General features: G+C 44.3%; 1 protein-coding gene across 1 annotated transcript in view; it reads right to left on the bottom strand.

Annotated features, from left to right (window-relative positions):
* Positions 1-9,928: 9,928 nt before the first annotated feature.
* EMX1 (empty spiracles homeobox 1) overlaps positions 9,929-23,034 on the bottom strand; it is a 36,988-nt gene continuing 23,882 nt past the window's right edge. The window contains exons 2-3 of the mRNA XM_072132646.1: positions 18,846-19,030; positions 9,929-10,459 (exon numbers count right to left, since the gene is read on the bottom strand). Of these exons, the coding sequence (XP_071988747.1) occupies positions 10,292-10,459; positions 18,846-19,030 (353 nt within the window). The 3' untranslated portion in view covers positions 9,929-10,291. The remainder of the gene's footprint in view (positions 10,460-18,845; positions 19,031-23,034) is intronic.

Raw genomic sequence — 23,034 nt, 5'->3', positions numbered from 1 at the left:
CACGTGGCAAGTGAAGTGCACCCTGTGCGGGGACCTGGGCCATGTGAGCGCCAACTGCCAGACCATCAGATGCAACCTTTGTGGTCAGATCGGTCACCCCCATAGGGACTGTCCAGAAACCTGGCACAACATCTGTATGTTGTGCCTGATGAGGATCTGATTGAAGGGGCAGATGTACCAGATGAGGAGCAGGAGGAGGAGGCCCTATTGTCAGGGTCAGTGTGTACAGTGCCAGAGACCCCAGATATTAGTGGTGCTGCCCCGGACCATCCAGGGACAGGTAACAAAGAGGGGGACATGGAGGTAGTGGAGCAGTCTGTAGAGCAGCCAGAGCCTGTCCCTTCCCCCGAACTGACACCAACCACTAGGGAAAATAATAGTGTCAAAAAGAGGAAAAAGGATAAAAGCACCAGAAAACCCGAGAGTGCGTGGACCACCGTCCAAAAACCCTCAAAAATGAGAGTTGAGAATCAGGCTGATATTACTGAGACCACTAATAGGTACAGTGTACTGTCTGAGTCAGATGGAGAGGAGGAGAGAGCTGAAACGTATGATGAAGGAATATGATGAGGATCCCAGGGGAAGATCCTCCCACAAAATGGAAACCCCTTCATACCGAGTCTCAGTCAGTTTGGGATATGGAAACCGGTAGTCATGAAGACATCTCTGACTTATGATGATGGGGATGGTCTTTCTTCTTCTTTTTCTAATGGCAGACTTCCATCTTACTGTGGTCACCAGTAATGTGAATAGCATTAGGGCTAGAAGGACCAGACATGTTGTGTATGAACATCTAAGATATCTCAAGGCCGATGTATATTTCTTACAGGAGACATGATTGAACACCTTGGGTCTCATACGAGAGGCGGAGAGAGATTGGCAGTCTGGTCCTTTCTTTTGGTCGCTGGCTGTGGAGCCTTATGTCGGAGTCTCTACCTTATTTAACACTCATGGTGTCACCGTCCACAGACTCACTGAGGTATCGATGGGACGGTGCCTGCTACTAGAGGTCACCATCAGGCAGAAGACTCCGGCTCATTAACATCTATGGCCCCAGACAGTGACCAAAAGGACTCATCTTTTTAAGGATATGAAGCCTTTATCTATTCAAATCAATTCCTGTCATCATGGCTGGGGACTTTAATGCCACCACTACCACCAGGGACAGGAACAGTAGGCCCCTTACCAGGGACTGTAAGGTCCTAAATAGTATAATTCAGCAGTCTGGCCTGTATGATGTTTTTGTACAGAGTGGTAGGAGTCCTAAGTTCACTTACACCTGTGCAGGACGCAGAAGTAGGATAGATCTCGCTCTGGTGAGTCCTACTGAAACCATCGGAGAAAGAAGGGAAAGAACGGTCCCATACTCCGATCATTTGGCCTTATATTTTTGTTTGGGTGCCTCTTAGTTCCCTGATGTTGGTAGAGGGCTGTGGAGACTAAATTCTAGTCTGTTAGATGTCCAAGAATACGTTTCATGTTTTTTGCAGCTTCAACTGGACAGAGTAGATTTTTATAACAACATGGCCTGGTGGGAGGACGTCATGGAGGAGATCCGGTTCCTTTTACAGAGACTGTCAATTAAGAAGGATAAGAGTAAGTACAGCCAATATATGAGACTGCGTAAAGAATTGGAGAATTGGCGGGTGGGGATGACCAACAAAGGATTGACCGGCTGAGATAAGGCAGTATCAGTACAGTAGATACACCTCCCTGGTAGTTAAAAGGGACTATGGCACCAGAGGGGCACCTGATCCATTTGAGAGTTGCTGGGAGCGCGTGGAGAAAAAACTGATCGCAGGTCTCACTGACTCCCAGGGTGTTTTACAAGAGTCTCGGGAGGGAATCCTGGGGGTGGTGAGATCTTACTATACTGACATATTTCAGAAGAAAGCTTTGGATAAGCAAAAAGTGACCCAATTCTTGGAGGCAACTCCAGGCCCTGATACTAGAGAATTGGACTTTTCTCCTTTGACAGCAGAAATAACAGAGGAGGAGGTTAAAGAGGCCATTGATAAGTTAAATCTGAAGAAGGCACCAGGTCCTGATGGTATTACAGCAGAATTTTATAAGAAGTTCAGAGATCTCTTGGCTCCAATCCTCATGGATGTTTACAGAAATTGTCTAGAAAATCACCTGATGCCTCCATCCATGAGGGTCTCATCGCTAATTCTGCTGTCCAAAGGTAAGGAGCCTAGTGACATCAAGAACTGGAGGCCGATCGCCCTCTTGAATGTTGACAGGAAGATTTTGGCAAAAATTCTATTTTGTAGATTAGTCTGTTTGTCCTCGGCACTGTTGGCAGGCTCCGTGCATGAGTGGCGGTCTGGTCCTTCTTACTGGTCACTGGCTGTGGAGCCATATGCCGGGGCCGCCATATTATTTAACACCACAGACGTGACGGTGCACAGGCCGACGGAGGTTGCTATGGGGAGGTGCTTGGTGCTAAAGGTGACCATCCATGGTAGGCGGCTCCGGCTGATCAACATCTATGGCCCACAGACAGTGACAGTGAGAGAATACAGCTGTTTAATGAGGTAATATCTTTTTACCTCAATCCCTGTAGTAATGGCGGGTGACTTTAATGTTGTCTTGACATCAGGTGACAGGTCCTCGGGCAGAGCAGTGGTCAGAGACTCCAGGGTCCTACAGAGCATCATGTCACAGGCAAACCTACGTGATGTATTTACCTTGGACGGGAGGAAACCTAGGTACACCTACACATGTGCTGACAGGCACAGCAGGATCGATATGGTATTTGGGAGTCCCTCAGAGACTCTTAGTGGTATAAGCGAGAAGGTCGTCCCATATTCTGACCATCTTGTCTTATTGTTATACCTAGGCGCCACTAACTGCTCGGATATTGGTCGGGGGTTATGGAGGCTTAATTCCAGCATCCTGGATGTTGCCGATGTCCAGAATTGTATACACTCCCTTTTTTCAGGACCAGCTCCAGAGAGTAGACTTCTATGACAACATATCTGACTGGTGGGAGAACGTCAGAGACTGTCAGGGAAGGTAAGAGTAAGTACAGCCAGTATCTCAAGCTGCATAAAGAATTGGAGTCACTGTATTCGGCGGGTGGGGATGACAAACAAAAGATTGACCGACTGAAATCTGAAATAAACAGTATCAGTACAGCCGCTACATGTCCCTGGTTATCCAGCGAGATTACGGAAAACTGGGAGTTCCTGATCCCTATGAAAATTGCTGGGGAAAAAAAGATAAAGAGAAAATGCCTCAATTCTTGGAGGCAACTCCAGGTCCTGACACTAGTGATTTGGACTTTTCTCCTTTGACAGCAGGAATAACAGAGGAGGAGGTTAAAGAGGCCATTGATAAATTTCATCTGAAGAAGGCACCAGGTCCTGATGGTATAACGTGAATTTTTAAAGAAATTTAGAGACCTCTTAGCCCCGATTCTTGTGGATGTGTTTACTAACTGTCTAGAGAATCACCTGATGCCTCCATCCATGAGAGTGTCCTCCCTTATTCTGCTGTCTAAAGGTAAGGAGCCTAGTGACATCAAGAACTGGAGGCCGATCGCCCTCTTGAATGTCAACAGGAAGATTCTGGCAAAAATTCTGTTTTCTAGGTTAGTCTGTTTGTCCCCGGCACTGTTATCAGGCTCTCAGTACGGCACAGTAAGAGGGCGGAACATCTCTGGAGCAGTCATCTCGATAAGGGAGATGTTTGAGAGATGTAAAGCTCTGAGGTGTGGGAGATATGTTGTAGGTCTGGACCAGGCTAAAGCCTTTGACAGGGTTGATCACGATTATCTATGGGCCACTTTGTCAAAGTACGGTATTCCGGGACAATTTATAGATTGGCTCAGAACTTTGTATAGAGAGGCGAAGAGCTTTCCTCTGATCAATGGTTGGCAGGGGGACACTTTTGAAGTAGAGGCGGGGGTGCAACAGGGCTGCCCCGTGAGTCCACTGCTGTATGTGTTTGCCATAGACCCGTTCCTGAGATCACTGCAGCGGTGTGATTTTCGGGGGGTGTCGGTCCCCCATTGCTTGCCTTTGAAGGTAGTCGCCTACGCGGATGATGTGACTGTGGTGATATCTGAGCCTCGTGAGGTGGAGATGTTGTCTGCAGCCATCAGAAGTTACTCAGAGGCCTCCGGGTCTCTGGTCAACCTTGAGAAGAGTCAGGCTTTCTGGACATTGGATACTGCTCCTGACTTTGATCTGCCACAGTTCGCCAAGGCCTCCACCCATATTAAGATCCTTGGGGTTAATTTTGGGAGGGAAGATAATTCCAAGCTAAATTGGGAAGAGAAGTTGGAAACCGGAAATACAAAGGTTCAGCGATGGAAGAACTGGAGGCTGACCTATAGAGAAAGGGTTACTCTGATGAAGACTTACCTGGTCCCTGTCTTCCTCTACGTCTCTGTCGTATTTCCTTTGCCAGAATCTTTCTCCGCTCGGCTCTTTAGCCTGTTCTTCCAGCTTTTATGGGGGAACAGGTTGAACCCAGTAAAAAGAGGGATCACCTACCTGCAGAGGAGAGAGGGTGGGCTGGATATGTTGAATCCAAGGGTCTTCTTTGACTCCATGTTTCTAAAAGTTAATTTTGGTAACCTGGACTCAAACAATGGTCTCCTGTGGGTAAGTAGTGTCAGGGACTGGATATTGCCTTTTGCAGAGTCTTGGGTGCGAGGACGGCAGTCTCAAGAGGGGCCGATGGACTCCCGGCTACTTCCCCAAATATCTGGAGTATGGTCTCAGGTGTTTTAAAAAGTGGAGGCTAGACAAAATATTTTTTGAGAGTAAGACCAGGAAGGACCTCTATACCAATATCTGTAGGACCTACTACTCTGAGGGACTACACAACGGCCACCCTGCAGGAAAGCTTTAGGTTCAATAGTCCTAGGCTCCCTGCAAAGCTCTTTGATATTGCCTGGCTATCCTTGCATGGGAGGCTCTTTGTCAGGGTCAATTTAAAATTCTTGAGTGTCTCTGAGGTTTTGAGCCCCTTGGGACGTCAGCAGCATGAGACCATGGAGCATTTTACTACTGAGTGCCCGGGAGGGAGGCAGATATGGCAGGAGGTGTCCCGCAGACTCGGAATATCAAGACTGCAGTCTCTGACCTACCCGGACATAATCTATGGGGTGACACCACAGGTAGCCGGCATAGACCGAGGGACCATGTACCTGATCATCAGTACAATCAAATACTATCACTGGCACACCAGGACCAGAGTGTCTGCACACAGCGAGTCCTTCCAGCCCATGACCGCTGTAACCCAAATACTCTCAGAGCTGAGGTGGATACGATCCCTATAGGTTAGAAAAAATTTTTCTGATCTGTATGATATTTGTTAAATAATTGTCTATTCATTCTGATGAGAATATATTGTAATATTTACTGTTTGTTTATACTAATAAAAATTGCCCCCTATGTACAGGAATAGAACAACTATAATACTCCCCCTATGTACAGGAATATAACTACTATAATACTGCCCCCTATGTACAAGAATATAACTACTATAATACTGCCCCCTATGTACAAGAATAGAACAACTATAATACTGCCCCCTATGTACAAGAATAGAACAACTATAATACTGCCCCCTATGTACAGGAATATAGCTACTATAATACTGCCCCCTATGTACAAGAATATAACTACTATAATACTGCCTCCTATGTACAAGAATATAACTACTATAATACTGCCCCCTATGTACAAGAATATAACTACTATAATACTGCCCCCTATGTACAAGAATATAACTACTATAATACTGCCCCCTATGTACAAGAATATAACTACTATCATACTGCCCCCTATGTACAAGAATATAACTACTATAATACTGCCCCCTATGTACAAGAATATAACTACTATAATACTGCCCCCTATGTACAAGAATATAACTACTATAATACTGTCCCCTATGTACAGGAATATAACTACTATAATACTGCCCCCTATGTACAGGAATATAACTACTATAATACTGTCCCCTATGTACAAGAATATAACTACTATAATACTGCCCCCTATGTACAAGAATATAACTACTATAATACTGCCCCCTATGTACAAGAATATAACTACTATAATACTGCCCCCTATGTACAAGAATATAACTACTATAATACTGTCCCCTATGTACAGGAATATAACTACTATAATACTGCCCCCTATGTACAGGAATATAACTACTATAATACTGCCCCCTATGTACAAGAATATAACTACTATAATACTGCCCCCTATGTACAAGAATATAACTACTATAATACTGCCCCCTATGTACAAGAATATAACTACTATAATACTGCCCCCTATGTACAAGAATATAACTACTATAATACTGCCTCCTATGTACAGGAATATAACTACTATAATACTGCCCCCTATGTACAAGAATATAACTACTATAATACTGCCCCTATGTACAGGAATATAACTACTATAATACTGCCCCCTATGTACAAGAATATAACTACTATAATACTGCCCCCTATGTACAAGAATATAACTACTATAATACTGCCCCCTATGTACAAGAATATAACTACTATAATACTGCCCCATATGTACAAGAATATAACTACTATAATACTGCCTCCTATGTACAGGAATATAACTACTATAATACTGCCCCCTATGTACAAGAATATAACTACTATAATACTGCCCCTATGTACAGGAATATAACTACTATAATACTGCCCCCTATGTACAAGAATATAACTACTATAATACTGCCCCCTATGTACAAGAATATAACTACTATAATACTGCCCCCTATGTACAGGAATATAACTACTATAATACTGCCCCCTATGTACAGGAATATAACTACTATAATACTGCCCCCTATGTACAGGAATATAACTACTATAATACTGCCTCCTATGTACAAGAATATAACTACTATAATACTGCCCCCTATGTACAGGAATATAACTACTATAATACTGCCCCCTATGTACAGGAATATAACTACTATAATACTGCCCCCTATGTACAGGAATATAACTACTATAATACTGCCCCCTATGTACAGGAATATAACTACTATAATACTGCCCCCCTATGTACAGTAATATAACTACTATAATACTGCCCCCTATGTACAGGAATATAACTACTATAATAGTGCCCCCCTATGTACAAGAATATAACTACTATAATACTGCCCCCTATGTACAGGAATATAACTACTATAATACTGCCCCCTATGTACAGGAATATAACTACTATAATACTGCCTCCTGTGTACAAGAATATAACTACTATAATACTGCCCCCTATGTACAGGAATATAACTACTATAATACTGCCCCCTATGTACAGGAATATAACTACTATAATACTGCCCCCTGTGTACAGGAATATAACTACTATAATACTGCCCCCCTATGTACAAGAATATAACTACTATAATACTGCCCCCTATGTACAGGAATATAACTACTATAATACTGCCTCCTGTGTACAAGAATATAACTACTATAATACTGCCCCCTATGTACAGGAATATAACTACTATAATACTGCCCCCCTATGTATAAGAATATAACTACTATAATACTGCCCCCTATGTACAGGAATATAACTACTATAATACTGCCTCCTATGTACAGGAATATAACTACTATAATACTGCCTCCTGTGTACAAGAATATAACTACTATAATACTGCCCCCTATGTACAGGAATATAACTACTATAATACTGCCCCCCTATGTATAAGAATATAACTACTATAATACTGCCCCCTATGTACAGGAATATAACTACTATAATACTGCCCCCTATGTACAGGAATATAACTACTATAATACTGCCTCCTGTGTACAAGAATATAACTACTATAATACTGCCCCCTATGTACAGGAATATAACTACTATAATACTGCCCCCTATGTACAGGAATATAACTACTATAATACTGCCCCCTGTGTACAGGAATATAACTACTATAATACTGCCCCCCTATGTACAAGAATATAACTACTATAATACTGCCCCCTATGTACAGGAATATAACTACTATAATACTGCCTCCTGTGTACAAGAATATAACTACTATAATACTGCCCCCTATGTACAGGAATATAACTACTATAATACTGCCCCCCTATGTATAAGAATATAACTACTATAATACTGCCCCCTATGTACAGGAATATAACTACTATAATACTGCCCCCTATGTACAGGAATATAACTACTATAATACTGCCCCCTATGTACAAGAATATAACTACTATAATACTGACCCCTATGTACAAGAATATAACTACTATAAGACTGCCCCCTATGTACAGGAATATAACTACTATAATACTGCCCCCTATGTACAAGAATATAACTACTATAATACTGTCCCCTATGTACAGGAATATAACTACTATAATACTGCCCCCTATGTACAAGAATATAACTACTATAATACTGCCTCCTATGTACAAGAATATAACTACTATAATACTGCCTCCTATGTACAAGAATAGAACTACTGTTATTGCTCCTGTGTTGTTTTATTTTCTGATTTGCCCTCTGTGACCTCCCCGGTTCCTGCTTGGTAAGTGCGGTGGTACTTACAGTAGATTGTTGGGGTCTGAGGAGATGCGGTAAGTCTTGTGTTGGACAGTTTAGTTTGTACCCATCTTTCCTGGAATCAGACGGTGTGTGAGATGTGTTGGGCCTCCGTCTCCATGGATAAAGTGGTCAGTGCCAATGTTTCCATCAGGAGGCGCAGCGTGTAAGATGTGTCACGTGTCTCCCCCTGCGGAGAGTGAAGTGTGACAGCACCTATGGAATCTGGCATCTGCCATTCCGCAGACACACGAGAAAACTACCGGGGTCTGAGCGACGATGGGATTTGCAGCCAACCTGGCAGCGGCTTTGTTCTCAGAAATAGCATTTGTTGTTCTGGTGTAAAAACACAAATATTATTCAGGATCTTCCATCCTCAATACAACAAACAAACAGAGAGAGGGCGACCTGCTCATCGGCTGCGGGCACCCGCCTGCCACTGACGTGGTAAATATTACACATACTGGGGCACCTAGTGCTGCGCCTTCTACTGGAGCCTTCCAGCATGACGTCTGAACAGCGACCTAGCAACCCAACTACATGCTACCAGATTATGGGGTGTCTCGGCACACTCACACTTCCTCCAAGACTGGGGAATGCCGACAACCAAGAGCAATAACCAAGAGCAAACGCAGAATTACGGCAAAAGATGGGCAGTGATTAGTTACTAGAACAGGCAGGTCACGAGAGGTCCCTTCATGGTGGCTTTACACGGTTAGATCAAGCACTATTCTTCCCAACCCCACTGCCTAGCGTGGAGGGATAGGAATAAGCTGCCCTGGCCACCCCAGAAACCATCTTCTTTGTTGACATCCAAACATCCTACATCTTTGTTTCCCCCAAGATCATCAGAACATCACCCTACACATAAGTCAGTTGATCCCGTGAAAGCGTAAAGGGGCTTCCCAAGTGACAGTAGAAATGAGGGTCCATAACATTCCCTGTGTATCATGAGAATAGATTTGTGATGTACTCAATGTTCTACTAGAGAGTAGGGTGATGGCCAAGCATGGGCACTTCTACTTCTACGCTTTAAAAAGGGGCACTAGAAAGCATTTGGGAACCCTTGTTCTGTAGATTAATCGGTCCAAGTGTTTGTGCCTCAACAGTTCTTCACCGAGACCTGATAATGATCAGTGGTCTCTGTATGTTCCTTCATTGTTCTTCCATTGTTTGATGCAGTGAGAATCTTGTGTGGCCCTTGGGCTTCTCACCTGGGACATCTCCTAGGACCCCCCCCCCCCAGAGCCAACATGAGAGCAGTGATACAGCCTAGACTTCTAAGATCATCTCCAAGCCATGGGACCATAGAACCATTGTGGTGCTACTCCTTATCTCAGATGACTTCAGACAAGGCCGAGGTTTGGATATTATTTTTATTAACACACATTTACACACTAAATTGGTAATAGCTACAGTGTCTTCCCTTTATCAGATAAAGAAAATAAATTAAAAAAAAATTAGGGGGCAGATAAAAGATGGCTGAAAAAAATGTCAGTACCGTCCATGGTCATGATTTGTGGTTGGCTGATAACAGTCTATGAGGCCACCAGCCACGTCTGGTGGTCTGGCCACTCCTGACCATCACACATGGTGTCCTTATCTTCATCAAGCCCAAAAGTTCTGTACCAAGACCTCAACATGGTCACACTCGGTGTTCACCACTCGGTTTGTCCATTCCTCCATAACGAGAGTCTTTTGTGGTCTCCTGGTCCTTGTATTTAATCATTGGACGTGACGTCAATGTCTTCTCCGTTGGGTTGCTTGGTGGCCAGTCTCCATCTGTTGATGTGGTGGGATCCCTTTTTCTTCTGCTCGGAGTCTGGGCCTTCCTCCTCCAGCTTCTGCCTCTTGTATTTGGTTCTCCTGTTCTGGAACCAGACCTTCACCTATAAAATAGAAGAATAATTAGAGAAAAATTTCAGATTCCGCCACTTCCTCTTTTTTGTGAAAGACAAAGTAACTTTAAATGTTTTTCATGCACATGAATGGAAAGTTTCCAAAGCCCCGCCCTCTTCCGAGCTTCAATCCGCACTATTATCACCTCCCATATAGTCCTTTATCATTGGTATAATACTCCCATATAGAGTTATTATATTAGACCCCCATATAAGTCTGTAGGCGGAGTCTAAGTTCTTCGGAATATTTGAGTGATTTTTTTTTTTTGGATGTGGCAGTAGTAGGGAGTGGACCAAGTAACGAGGAAGGGGAGCAGATTATGGAACGTGTAAATCGGAAAATAATCAGATATATTTCAAACAGAATCTACTGGGTGAGAACTCAGCGTGATGGCAGCTATACACACTGACTAATTCCAAGATATTCAGTGTGAGCAGCAACCTCTCATTTGGCCACAATCCATGGGAATGTGAAAATGCAAACTGCATATTTAATACTCCAATTTTAACATGCGAGAATGCGCGATCATCATCAGACTTCTAGGGATGAGCAACAAGTCCCAGCATCCCAGCATGCTCTATGGACGGGCAGGAATCTCCACCTACCACCACTAATATAGATATCCAGGGATGGAGCGTATAAGGAGTTACTCATGATGTACCCACATTCATAGAAAGCCTGTGAGTCCTGCTACTCCTAAGTATTCATAGAGAAAGCCTGTGAGTCCTGCTGCTCCTACATATTCATAGAGGAAGCCTGTGAGTCCTGCTCCTCCTACATATTCATAGAGAAAGCCTGTGAGTCCTGCTCCTCCTACATATTCATAGAGAAAGCCTGTGAGTCCTGCTCCTCCTACATATTCATAGAGAAAGCCTGTGAGTCCTGCTCCTCCTACATATTCATAGAGAAAGCCTGTGAGTCCTGCTCCTCCAACATATTCATAGAGAAAGCCTGTGAGTCCTGCTCCTCCAACATATTCATAGAGAAAGCCTGTGAGTCCTGCTACTCCTCCATATTCATAGAGGAAGCCTGTGAGTCCTACTCCTCCTACGTATTCATAGAGAAAGCCTGTGAGTCCTGCTCCTCCTACATATTCATAGAGAAAGCCTGTGAGTCCTGCTCCTCCTACATATTCATAGAGAAAACCTGTGAGTCCTGCTCCTCCATCATATTCATAGAGGAAGCCTGCGAGTCCTGCTCCTCCTACATATTCATAGAGAAAGCCCGTGAGTCCTGCTCCTCCTACATATTCATAGAGAAAGTCCTGCTCCTCCTACATATTCATAGAGGAAGCCTGTGAGTCCTGCTCCTCCTACATATTCATAGAGAAAGCATGTGAGTCCTGCTCCTCATACATATTCATAGAGAAAGCATGTGAGTCCTGCTCCTCATACATATTCATAGAGGAAGCCTGTGAGTCCTGCTCCTCCTACATATTCATAGAGGAAGCCTGTGAGTCCTGCTCCTCATACATATTCATAGAGGAAGCCTGTGAGTCCTGCTCCTCATACATATTCATAGAGGAAGCCCGTGAGTCCTGCTCCTCCTACATATTCATAGAGAAAGCCCTTGAGTCCTGCTCCTCCTACATATTCATAGAGGAAGCGTGCGAGCCACCTCTATCTAATCTCTATGACCACATAGCAGTTTATCTCACCCCCCCCCCTTATATAACGTCCGCTGCCCCCCCCCCCCCTGCTTTGCCTCTTCACCTTTCTTATCAGCAGCTTATATAAACTCTTAGTATTTGTATCCATCTCGTCCTATAGATCAGCACAGATAATCCGGGGTCTGACAGTCGCAGAACATCTCACCTGTGTAAATAAACACTATGGCAGCATGGGCACAAGGTGACGACCTGTGACCTGATACAACGGGCCAGACAAAGGCTCAGAGGAAGCCTCCACCTGTACCTGCCGCCCTCCTCACTGTGATTCACAGGGGCAGCCATTGTTTTGGGTCATAGGCGTTGTGTTCCTTCCGGAAATGTGACAATTGTGGATACAACTTTGTCTTTGAAGATCAGATCTCTGGTAATAATGACTTTGGTCTTCAAATCTCAATCATTCCAAGTTAATCTAGAGGCAAACCACCGGACCGACCACCAGAACCAGGGCCACTGATGGAGGTCCACCATTCTGTGAGCTGTAATACCATGCACAGCCATTACCAAACATATGGCGCTGCGATACAAAGACAATCCTGGTTGGAGAATAAAGCTATAGAGTTTATCCATCTTGATTATATACCCCAGTAGGTCAATCAGTGGAGATACGTCCATGTTCGGCTGACCCTTTCCACTCACTGGATCCCAGAGGAGGGATCTGTACAGTTATGGCCTGGCCGGTGGACATCCCTTTAGTTAAGCGTAGGAGACTGGAGGGCAAGCGGTATGGCAATATTTTATTCTAGTAGCCAATTAATCAGCAAAGCTTTTAGTTTGATGTCCTAGTAGTCTGCTCGCTTGATAGTTTTAGTAATAGTATGGCAGCCTCATAATCTATTGGCTATTTAAAATAGTAGCTTGCTATCCTAGTAGTCCTTCTCCATGCTATCCTAGTAGTCCTTCTCCATGCTATCCTAGTAGTCCTTCTCCTTGCTATCCTAGTAGGCCTTCTCCTTGCTATCCTAGTAGGCCTTCTCCTTGCTATCCTAGTAGGCCTTCTCCTTGCTATCCTAGTAGTACTTCTCCTTGCTATCCTAGTAGTCCTTCTCCTTGCTATCCTAGTAGGCCTTCTCCTTGCTATCCTAGTAGGCCTTCTCCTTGCTATCCTAGTAGGCCTTCTCCTTGCTATCCTAGTAGTCCTTCTCCATGCTATCCTAGTAGTCCTTCTCCTTGCTATCCTAGTAGGCCTTCTCCTTGCTATCCTAGTAGGCCTTCTCCTTGCTATCCTAGTAGGCCTTCTCCTTGCTATCCTAGTAGTACTTCTCCTTGCTATCCTAGTAGTCCTTCTCCTTGCTATCCTAGTAGGCCTTCTCCTTGCTATCCTAGTAGTCCTTCTCCTTGCTATCCTAGTAGGCCTTCTCCTTGCTATCCTAGTAGGCCTTCTCCTTGCTATCCTAGTAGGCCTTCTCCTTGCTATCCTAGTAGGCCTTCTCCTTGCTATCCTAGTAGTCCTTCTCCTTGCTATCCTAGTAGTACTTTTCCTTGGTATCCTAGTAGTCCTTCTCCTTGCTATCCTAGTAGTACTTTTCCTTGGTATCCTAGTAGTCCTTCTCCTTGCTATCCTAGTAGTCCTTCTCCTTGCTATCCTAGTAGTCCTTCTCCTTGCTATCCTAGTAGGCCTTCTCCTTGCTATCCTAGTAGTACTTCTCCTTGCTATCCTAGTAGGCCTTCTCCTTGCTATCCTAGTAGGCCTTCTCCTTGCTATCCTAGTAGGCCTTCTCCTTGCTATCCTAGTAGTACTTCTCCTTGCTATCCTAGTAGTCCTTCTCCTTGCTATCCTAGTAGGCCTTCTCCTTGCTATCCTAGTAGGCCTTCTCCTTGCTATCCTAGTAGGCCTTCTCCTTGCTATCCTAGTAGTCCTTCTCCATGCTATCCTAGTAGTCCTTCTCCTTGCTATCCTAGTAGGCCTTCTCCTTGCTATCCTAGTAGGCCTTCTCCTTGCTATCCTAGTAGGCCTTCTCCTTGCTATCCTAGTAGTACTTCTCCTTGCTATCCTAGTAGTCCTTCTCCTTGCTATCCTAGTAGGCCTTCTCCTTGCTATCCTAGTAGTCCTTCTCCTTGCTATCCTAGTAGGCCTTCTCCTTGCTATCCTAGTAGGCCTTCTCCTTGCTATCCTAGTAGGCCTTCTCCTTGCTATCCTAGTAGGCCTTCTCCTTGCTATCCTAGTAGTCCTTCTCCTTGCTATCCTAGTAGTACTTTTCCTTGGTATCCTAGTAGTCCTTCTCCTTGCTATCCTAGTAGTACTTTTCCTTGGTATCCTAGTAGTCCTTCTCCTTGCTATCCTAGTAGTCCTTCTCCTTGCTATCCTAGTAGGCCTTCTCCTTGCTATCCTAGTAGTCCTTCTCCTTGCTATCCTAGTAGTCCTTCTCCTTGCTATCCTAGTAGTACTTTTCCTTGGTATCCTAGTAGTCCTTCTCCTTGCTATCCTAGTAGTACTTCTCCTTGCTATCCTAGTAGGCCTTCTCCTTGCTATCCTAGTAGGCCTTCACCTTGCTATCCTAGTAGGCCTTCTCCTTGCTATCCTAGTAGGCCTTCTCCTTGCTATCCTAGTAGTACTTTTCCTTGGTATCCTAGTAGTCCTTCTCCTTGGTAGTCTAGTAGTCCTCCTGCTTGGTGGCCTAGTAGTCCTCCTGCTTGGTAGCCTAGTAGTCCTCCTGCTTGGTGGCCTAGTAGTCCTCCTGCTTGGTAGCCTAGTAGTCCTCCTGCTTGGTGGCCTAGTAGTCCTCCTGCTTGGTAGTCTAGTAGTCCTTTTCCTTTAAATCTTAGTAGTCCTTCTCCTTGGTAGCCTAGTAGTCCTCCTACTTGGTAGCCTAGTAGTCCTCCTGCTTGGTAGCCTTGTAGTCCTTGTGCTTGGTAGCCTAGTAGTCCTCCTTCTTGGTAGCCTTGTAGTCCTTGTGCTTGGTAGCCTAGTAGTCCTCCTGCTTGGTAGCCTTGTAGTCCTTGTGCTTGGTAGCCTAGTAGTCCTCCTGCTTTGTAGCCTAGTAGTCCTCCTGCTTTGTAGCCTAGTAGTCCTCCTGCTTGGTAGCCTAGTAGTCCTTCTGCTTGGTAGCCTAGTAGTCCTCCTGCTTGGTAGCCTAGTAGTCCTTCTGCTTGGTAGCCTAGTAGTCCTCCTGCTTGGTAGCCTAGTAGTCCTTCTGCTTGGTAGCCTAGTCGTCCTTCAGTTTGGTAGCCTAGTAGTCCTCCTGCTTTATAGCCTAATAGTCCTCCTGCTTGGTAGTCTAGTAGTCCTCCTGCTTCGTGGCCTAGTAGTTCTTCTGCTTTGTGGCCTAGTCGTCCTTCTGCTTGGTCGCCTAGTAGTCCTCCTGCTTTGTAGCTTAGCAGTCCTCCTGCTTTGTGGCCTAGTAGTCCTCCTGCTTGGTAGCCTAGTAGTCCTCCTGCTTGGTAGCCTAGTAGTCCTCCTGCTTGGTAGCCTAGTAGTCCTCCTGCTTGGTAGCCTAGTAGTCCTCCTGCTTAGTAGTCTAGTAGTCCTCCTGCTTTATAGCCTAGTAGTCCTCCTGCTTTGTAGCCTAGTAGTCCTCCTGCTTAGTAGTCTAGTAGTCCCCCTGCTTAGTAGTCTAGTAGTCATCCTGCTTTATAGCCTAGTAGTCCTACTGCTTTGTAGCCTAGTAGTCCTCCTGCTTGGTAGCCTAGTAGTCCTCCTGCTTGGTATCCTAGTAGTCCTCCTGCTTGGTATCCTAGTAGTCCTCCTGCTTTATAGCCTAGTAGTCCTCCTGCTTTGTAGCCTAGTAGTCCTCCTGCTTAGTAGCCTAGTAGTCCTCCTGCTTAGTAGTCTAGTAGTCCTCCTGCTATGTAGCCTAGTAGTCCTCCTGCTTAGTAGTTTAGTAGTCTTCCTGCTTAGTAGCCTTGTAGTCCTCCTGCTTAGTAGTCTAGTAGTCCTCCTGCTTAGTAGTCTAGTAGTCCTCCTGCTTTATAGCCTAGTAGTCCTCCTACTTTGTAGCCTAGTAGTCCTTCTGCTTGGTAGCCTAGTAGTCCTCCTGCTTGGTAGCCTAGTAGTCCTTCTGCTTGGTAGCCTAGTCGTCCTTCAGTTTGGTAGCCTAGTAGTCCTCCTGCTTTATAGCCTAATAGTCCTCCTGCTTGGTAGTCTAGTAGTCCTCCTGCTTCGTGGCCTAGTAGTTCTTCTGCTTTGTGGCCTAGTCGTCCTTCTGCTTGGTCGCCTAGTAGTCCTCCTGCTTAGTACTCTAGTAGTCCTCCTGCTTTGTAGCTTAGCAGTCCTCCTGCTTTGTGGCCTAGTAGTCCTCCTGCTTGGTAGCCTAGTAGTCCTCCTGCTTGGTAGCCTAGTAGTCCTCCTGCTTAGTAGTCTAGTAGTCCTCCTGCTTTATAGCCTAGTAGTCCTCCTGCTTTGTAGCCTAGTAGTCCTCCTGCTTAGTAGTCTAGTAGTCCCCCTGCTTAGTAGTCTAGTAGTCATCCTGCTTTATAGCCTAGTAGTCCTCCTGCTTTGTAGCCTAGTAGTCCTCCTGCTTGGTAGCCTAGTAGTCCTCCTGCTTGGTATCCTAGTAGTCCTCCTGCTTGGTATCCTAGTAGTCCTCCTGCTTTATAGCCTAGTAGTCCTCCTGCTTTGTAGCCTAGTAGTCCTCCTGCTTAGTAGCCTAGTAGTCCTCCTGCTTGGTAGCCTAGTAGTCCTCCTGCTTGGTAGCCTAGTAGTCCTCCTGCTTAGTAGTCTAGTAGTCCTCCTGCTTTATAGCCTAGTAGTCCTCCTGCTTTGTAGCCTAGTAGTCCTCCTGCTTAGTAGTCTAGTAGTCCCCCTGCTTAGTAGTCTAGTAGTCATCCTGCTTTATAGCCTAGTAGTCCTCCTGCTTTGTAGCCTAGTAGTCCTCCTGCTTGGTAGCCTAGTAGTCCTCCTGCTTGGTATCCTAGTAGTCCTCCTGCTTGGTATCCTAGTAGTCCTCCTGCTTTATAGCCTAGTAGTCCTCCTGCTTTGTAGCCTAGTAGTCCTCCTGCTTAGTAGCCTAGTAGTCCTCCTGCTTAGTAGTCTAGTAGTCCTCCTGCTATGTAGCCTAGTAGTCCTCCTGCTTAGTAGTTTAGTAGTCTTCCTGCTTAGTAGCCTTGTAGTCCTCCTGCTTAGTAGTCTAGTAGTCCTCCTGCTTTATAGCCTAGTAGTCCTCCTACTTTGTAGCCTAGTAGTCCTCCTGCTTAGTAGTCTAGTAGTCCTCCTGCTTTGTAGCCTAGTAGTCCTCCTGCTTAGTAGTTTAGTAGTCTTCTTGCTTAGTAGCCTTGTAGTCCTCCTGCCTAGTAGTCTAGTAGTCCTCCTGCTTTATAGCCTAGTAGTCCTCCTGCTTTGTAGCCTAGTAGTCCTCCTGCTTAGTAGTCTAGTAGTCCTCCTGCTTTATAGCCTAGTAGTCCTCCTGCTTTGTAGCCTTGTGCCCTCGTAACCTCACAGTGATATAGCTTGGTAGCCTGGGAGCCGGTGCGGTAGTCTGGCAGCATGAGACTGTGGTAACGTAGTTGAATAATCCTGTAATTTTTGACTTTCTCGGATTCTTCTTCCACCTTGGGCATTCTGATTCTGTCAACAATTCTAATTTACACAGACGTCGTCCCTGGAAGGCAAAGATCCTGCAAAACCTCACTGCTGCTTCATTAGCATATGCATTAGAGTCTCCACCAATGAGAGGCCGCCTCCCGCCGCTGCCGCCACTCTCACCCCTCCTATCTGCATGCTAATCATTCTTGCGCTCGCACTGGCGGACAAAACAATGAGTTTTTCTTCCATTTTTTATTATTATTCCTGGCATCAGAAAGGTGGTGAGGTGCGGAGGAGTATTTATAGGTGCCTGGCAACATATGGCGGCATTATCGGCACATATATTACTGGAAGGCGGTGAACTCTACTCATTGGGCTCGAATTACATTCATTGTGAGCGATCGGGCCGCCATCAACACGGAATATAATTACATCAAATATCAACAAATAACAAGCCCTGACGAACCACTAGCGCCACCCATAGGCCGATACTAGAACAATCCGTATCACTACCGGTCCTCCTCCTACTGCTCTTCCTTATCGGTCTCTGTCTGCGCTGTACATTTACTATTCTATTCATGAATGGGGCAGCACAGATCTATAGACTGAACCACCCACCTCTGATCTATGCCACCCCACACCAGACCCCACTACCTGCCCCACACCGGGATACACCCTAGTTAAAAGTGACCTGGTTAGCGCAGTAGATAGGACATCATACACGAAAATCTGAAAATTATTAGAAATGCATAATTTTTGGTAAAATGCTAAGTCCCACCCACCCAGGAACACCCACAATCCTGCCCTTTGTATGCAAATTTAAACAAGCCCTGCCCACTTCTTCTCTTTTGGTGTGACATTTTGGGGAAAGGATAACCTATTCAGTCATGGCATCTACTGTCGAGAAGTTCTGGATTACATAAAGAACCAGATTAACCCCTGGATCTGTTCACATTGTTGCCCGACTGATAAGTCATATATTTCCTGTGGCATCTCCACCCGTCCTGCTCTGAGAACTTGGGGCCTACAAGAGCTACTTTCACATCAATGGAAGAGATTTTACTGGCTGAATCTGCCCTGGTTGTACCCTGATATAACGAGGTGGGAGTCCATCAAAGACCATGACAACAACTGTATAGAACATACTAAAATATAGAAAAGACTATGTCAACGTATTGTCACTCGTCTGAGTAGATGATGAGCCAAGAAGAGCGGAAAGGGAGAACAATAGCCGATGTACGACAACTACCTGGGTTTCTGATAGACTGAGGCTGCTCGCCAACTGTTTCCTCTCTGCCCCCACCACGTAATGGTTCTTCTCGAAGGCCCTCTCCAGCCGCAGTAACTGTGAGGGAGAGAACGCCGTCCTGATACGCTTGGGCTTCCTGGCAAAGGGTCCGTGAAGGAGTAAACTCTCTTGAGATACATCACTGCCTGGAAGAAGAAGAAGATACAGAGGAGGATGAGAAGAACGTGGTCATCTAAGAGGAAGAGATCGCACATCACGTCATATTCTTCGTAAAGCCCTCAGCTCCCTCAGAAATCATTGAGATGATTCAAGAACCTTGAGGTGGACTCTAAAACCTTCACTAACAACACACCATAAGGGGAAGTCATGAATAATTCGACTAAAACTCTCCAATGAGGTCAGGAAACCTACAAAGGTAATAGAGATAATATCATGGTCAACACAGGAACCAAAATCGTCCAAATTATTACCACGACCACCACATGTCCTAGAATTACCATGAGGATGATGTCAGGACCTTCAGAGAAACTTAACATGATGGCAGGTCCATCACAATCACCATGTCTCACCCAGAGGATGAGGGTTGGAAGAGGGAGAAGACCACAGGGTGACAGAGATACCATCATAGGATTCATTGCTCGGACTACGAGGAGCCTAAGATGGCCGACAGGAAGTGACTTCTTCTTCTGTCAGAAACTGGAGGCTGAAGAAATATGGAGCAGCAAAAGATGAGCGAAGCCCGACCAGATCTGGCTACATATTGTACGCGCTTTACAATGTTTTTCTTCAGTATCTTTCTTCTAACTTTCTAATACTTAAATATTTGAAGATATTTTACTGCACGTGCAGCCTACTCTACATCCATTATACACCCACAGATATCTGCTGCCAGATCCAACAATCTAACACTGAGAAAGGAAGACGTGTGTAAGAATAACCTGGGGATCCCCTGTATATAATGATATATGTACAGCCGGTATAACCTGGGGATCTCCTGTATATAATGATATATGTACAGCCGGTATAACCTGGGGATCTCCTGTATATAATGCAATATGTACAGCCGGTATAACCCGGGGATCTCCTGTATATAATGCAATATGTACAGCCGGTATAACCCGGGGATCTCCTGTATATAATGATATATGTACAGCCGGTATAACCTGGGGATCTCCTGTATATAATGATATATGTACAGCCGGTATAACCTGGGGATCTCCTGTATATAATGATATATGTACAGCCGCTATAACCTGGGGATCTCCTGTATATAATGATATATGTACAGCCGCTATAACCTGGGGATCTCCTGTATATAATGATATATGTACAGCCGGTATAACCTGGGGATCTCCTGTATATAATGATATATGTACAGCCGGTATAGCCTGGGGATCTCCTGTATATAATGATATATGTACAGCCGGTATAACCTGGGGATCTCCTGTATATAATGATATATGTACAGCTGGTATAACCTGGGGATCTCCTGTGTATAATAATATATGTACAGCCGGTATAACCTGGGGATCTCCTGTATATAATGATATATGTACAGCCGGTATAACCTGGGGATCTCCTGTATATAATGATATATGTACAGCCGGTATAACCTGGGGATCTCCTGTATATAATGATATATGTACAGCCGGTATAACCTGGGGATCTCCTGTATATAATGATATATGTACAGCCGTTATAACCTGGGGATCTCCTGTATATAATGATATATGTACAGCCGGTATAACCTGGGGACCTCCTGTATATAATGATATATGTACAGCTGGTATAACCTGGGGATCTCCTGTATATAATGATATATGTACAGCCGGTATAACCTGGGGATCTCCTGTATATAATGATATATGTACAGCCGGTATAACCTGGGGATCTCCTGTATATAATGATATATGTACAGCCGGTATAACCTGGGGATCTCCTGTATATAGTGATATATGTACAGCTGGTATAACCTGGGGATCTCCTGTATATAATGATATATGTACAGCCGGTATAACCTGGGGATCTCCTGTATATAATGATATATGTACAGCTGCTATAACCTGGGGATCTCCTGTATATAATGATATATGTACAGCTGGTATAACCTGGGGATCTCCTGTATATAATGATATATGTACAGCTGGTATAACCTGGGGATCTCATGTATATAATGATATATGTACAGCTGGTGTAACCTGGGGATCTCCTCTATATAATGATATATGTACAGCTGGTGTAACCTGGGGATCTCCTGTATATAATGATATATGTACAGCCGGTATAACCTGGGGATCTCCTGTATATAATGATATATGTACAGCCGGTATAACCTGGGGATCTCCTGTATATAATGATATATGTACAGCCGGTATAACCTGGGGATCTCCTGTATATAATGATATATGTACAGCCGGTATAACCTGGGGATCTCCTGTATATAATGATATATGTACAGCTGGTATAAACTGGGGATCTCCTGTATATAATGATATATGTACAGCCGGTATAACCTGGGGGTCTCCTGTATATAATGATATATGTACAGCCGGTATAACCTGGGGATCTCCTGTATATAATGATATATGTACAGCCGGTATAACCTGGGGATCTCCTGTATATAATGATATATGTACAGCTGGTATAACCTGGGGATCTCCTGTATATAATGATATATGTACAGCTGGTATAACCTGGGGATCTCCTGTATATAATGATATATGTACAGCCGGTATAACCTGGGGATCTCCTGTATATAATGATATATGTACAGCTGGTATAACCTGGGGATCTCCTGTATATAATGATATATGTACAGCTGGTATAACCTGGGGATCTCCTGTATATAATGATATATGTACAGCTGGTATAACCTGGGGATCTCCTGTATATAATGATATATGTACAGCTGGTATAACCTGGGGATCTCCTGTATATAATGATATATGTACAGCCGGTATAACCTGGGGATCTCCTGTATATAATGATATATGTACAGCCGGTATAACCTGGGGATCTCCTGTATATAATGATATATGTACAGCTGGTATAACCTGGGGATCTCCTGTATATAATGATATATGTACAGCTGGTATAACCTGGGGATCTCCTGTATATAATGATATATGTACAGCCGGTATAACCTGGGGATCTCCTGTATATAATGATATATGTACAGCTGGTATAACCTGGGGATCTCCTGTATATAATGATATATGTACAGCCGGTATAACCTGGGGATCTCCTGTATATAATGATATATGTACAGCTGGTATAACCTGGGGATCTCCTGTATATAATGATATATGTACAGCTGGTATAACCTGGGGATCTCCTGTATATAATGATATATGTACAGCCGGTATAACCTGGGGATCTCCTGTATATAATGATATATGTACAGCTGGTATAACCTGGGGATCTCCTGTATATAATGATATATGTACAGCTGGTATAACCTGGGGATCTCCTGTATATAATGATATATGTACAGCTGGTATAACCTGGGGATCTCCTGTATATAATGATATATGTACAGCTGGTATAACCTGGGAATCTCCTGTATATAATGATATATGTACAGCTGGTATAACCTGGGGATCTCCTGTATATAATGATATATGTACAGCTGGTATAACCTGGGGACCTCCTGTATATAATGATATATGTACAGCCGGTATAACCTGGGGATCTCCTGTATATAATGATATATGTACAGCCGGTAAAACCTGGGGATCTCCTGTATATAATGATATATGTACAGCCGGTATAACCTGGGGATCTCCTGTATATAATGATATATGTACAGCCGGTATAACCTGGGGATCTCCTGTATATAATGATATATGTACAGCCGGTATAACCTGGGGATCTCCTGTATATAATGATATATGTACAGCCGGTATAACCTGGGGATCTCCTGTATATAATGATATATGTACAGCCGGTATAACCTGGGGATCTCCTGTATATAATGATATATGTACAGCTGGTATAACCTGGGGATCTCCTGTATATAATGATATATGTACAGCCGGTATAACCTGGGGATCTCCTGTATATAATGATATATGTACAGCCGGTATAACCTGGGGATCTCCTGTATATAATGATATATGTACAGCCGGTAAAACCTGGGCATCTCCTGTATATAATGATATATGTACAGCCGGTATAACCTGGGGATCTC

The sequence above is a fragment of the Engystomops pustulosus genome, chromosome 1 (genome assembly GCF_040894005.1).
Source record: "Engystomops pustulosus chromosome 1, aEngPut4.maternal, whole genome shotgun sequence".
Classification (NCBI taxonomy): Eukaryota; Metazoa; Chordata; class Amphibia; order Anura; family Leptodactylidae; genus Engystomops; species Engystomops pustulosus.
The sequence above is the reverse complement of the archived record's forward strand: the minus strand, read 5'-3'. Positions and strand labels throughout refer to the sequence as shown.